The sequence below is a fragment of the Tribolium madens genome, unplaced genomic scaffold, assembly GCF_015345945.1.
Source record: "Tribolium madens isolate multiple individuals breed KSU strain unplaced genomic scaffold, Tmad_KSU_1.1 Scaffold_91;HRSCAF=231;Tcas5.2_LG7, whole genome shotgun sequence".
NCBI classification, from domain to species: Eukaryota; Metazoa; Arthropoda; class Insecta; order Coleoptera; family Tenebrionidae; genus Tribolium; species Tribolium madens.
The window spans coordinates 4,508,094-4,510,711 of NW_025401063.1; the positions used below are offsets into that span (position 1 = coordinate 4,508,094).

The 2,618-nt window shown below is 34.2% G+C and overlaps 1 protein-coding gene across 2 annotated transcripts in view; it reads right to left on the minus strand.

Moving 5' to 3' along the window:
- LOC123012156 (RNA-binding protein fusilli) overlaps positions 1-1,265 on the minus strand; it is a 41,763-nt gene extending 40,498 nt beyond the window's left edge. The window contains exon 1 of one of the 2 annotated variants that reach the window (XM_044409981.1): positions 604-1,257. In XM_044409981.1, coding sequence (XP_044265916.1) covers positions 604-753 — 150 coding nt within the window. In that variant the 5' untranslated portion in view covers positions 754-1,257. Of the gene's footprint in view, positions 1-603 lie in introns of both variants that reach the window. The other variant, XM_044409980.1, reaches the window with a different exon arrangement.
- Positions 1,266-2,618: the final 1,353 nt, after the last annotated feature.

Genomic DNA, 2,618 nt, shown 5'->3' on the forward strand with positions numbered 1-2,618 from the left:
TCCTTATTTTGTCCGAAAATTAGTTGCTAATTAATTTAGAACAGAATGAAACGATGAGATTGTTGTTTTTAAAGGTTTCTAAAGAAAAATCAAGTCYCTTGCAATTTTTAAAAACAGTAGTACAGCACAAAAATTGAGTACTTTTGTCACTAAATTAAAAATGCTTTGGATCAAAAATAATTCATTTGCAATAAAACTTTGCTTTGCAATTAATTTATTAAAAAAATATATTTTTGACGTTTTCGGTTATGTTTTTCATATTTAACATAATCATAAAATAGTTATGTCTGGTGTCACCAAATGAAYATGTATRCATGAATGAGAATTACCATAATATCATTGTTAATATGTTTTAATGCTGATAGCAAAAACCTCAAATATTTAATAAGGTTTTTCGACATGATAAAAGGCTAGAATTTAAATATTTTTTATAAATGTTTGGTTACGTTAACGGATTTTCCAATTTCTACTCCGCTCTCTTAATTACATAACCCGAAAATTGTCCCATCCCAAACAACATAAACAAAATTTTGTTTTGCAATGGAATAATTTCGCGCGTTGTTCTTTAATCAAATTTCCAATTCAGTTTTCTTCGCCACTCACCTTGTTCTGAACGACGTCGACGATGACATAGATCAACAGCACGATCTCCTGCTCGTCGGAGCCCATGAGGGAGCCCTGGAGGCCGGCGGTGGCCACGTACAGGACGCAAACATGGTGGGGCCCGATCATGTTGAGGCCTTTAATGCTCATTTGTGCCCAAAATCGGCCTCAGCACCTCATCGTGGATTATAATAAACACCAGCCCGACATGTTGCCACGTGACACCTGTTGGATTTCGGGCGAACGTTCCGTTTTTCGCACCTGGGGCTATCTTATCTCCGGAGATGCTATCACAGACTTGCGGCATTCGCATTTACCTAGGGATTTTGCGGCCGATATCACAATGCTGACTACGATTTTTGGCGATTTTGCGAAGTTGGCGTCACTAAAACAGTCACTGTCACTACACACCTGGACACTAGATCAACAGGTTGGCGTCGATCGTCAATTGTTTTTAAAATATGTATTAACAAAAAAATGACAACACACGTTCACAGCCTTCTACGCAATTGACGACGAGTTACAGTCGCCGAACTTTGGAAGTTTCGAGTAATTTTGTCGTGCAGGTAACTCGTAGCCTCAATTTTCCCGTACGTATGAAGGGGCCGCGTAGACTGGTTCTACCTGAGCCGTGAACCAATCGTGGAGAAGGGTATGTACAGTCTAACGCAAGGTAACTGGATTCGAGCCGCATATTCTATGGTTATATAATTAGATAACTTTGTTCGGTTGCCGCATGTTCTTGCACATTTTCGCCTGCTTGTTCGATCCTGCATTGTGGAGTGTAACAAAACAAGCGAAAATGAGGCACAGGATGAGTGATTAGCGTTTATTCAGTCGACATGGCCGAAGCATATGGCGAATAGAGAAACGAACATAACCTAATTTGACAGACATTGCAAGTCTTTTGTTAATAAACTATCAATGGGAGCAAATTCGGTTTTGTTGATGTGATCCAGCATCGAAATCTCTTGGGCGAAATGCCCAGTGGATGTATTACTGACCGTTGACTAATTTATTGCTTTGACTTCTCGAAGCACCTAGTTTATTGATGTCATAAAGATTGAGTACCTGAAGCATCACGATTTGTTTGGATTCGAGAAAATTCAGATTTATGACACCATCGAGGAAAGTTGCATTTATGTGGCAGTCATAAATTGATTTTTGCAAAATCCAGTTTATTTTTTTCAATTCATGTTATTTATTGTATGATTTATGTTTTTATTTAAAGTCTAACCAAAGTCTGTAAAATATGTGAAGATCATTAAAACTCAAATTTTGCTTAAAAAACACTTGTTTAACAATAAAGAATTTTTTCCTTAATACCGTTATCATTAGCAGATTCATTTGTGGAATTTTTAATAGTTGGCACTTTCAGTTTTTGATTTATTTTGATAAAAATATTAAAAGTGAAAATAAATTATGTATTGCAAGAAATTTGCCTCGAAAAGTGTGCGATAAGGTCATGCAAAAATTGCTCTAGTTTTTGCAACAAAATGAAAAAAAGTGGAAACTTTGAAATTGAAAAAAATTACTTTCATTAATTTTGGGGTCATTTCGAATAAATTACATAAAATTTTTGCCAACTTTATATCTTGTATTCTCCACAAAGTGTAACTTTTCATCCTTTTGTATCAAAATTTTTGCTTTTTTAGTAGAACAAATTTCTATCTGTTTTTAATCCAGAATTAACATTTCAACATTTAAACCATATTTTTTTTTATTTGTTACAGTAATTATTCAGTCACTTGAAATTTTACACAATTTTTAACCGCTGAAAACTGACAGATTATCAAAAACTTGCTGCATGTTTTAAAACACATTTAGCGCTAGGTAATTTTTATTAAGTTTATTATGTTGTTGACTAAGATGTTTTGATTGCGAAATTCTTACTTGGGACACTTTATACATTTGCATTTATATATTTTTTATTGATTTGATTATCAAAGTGAACTAAAATACTTTGAAAACTGATTAATTTTAAGTAATTGTGGTGTATGTGCTGTAAACATACT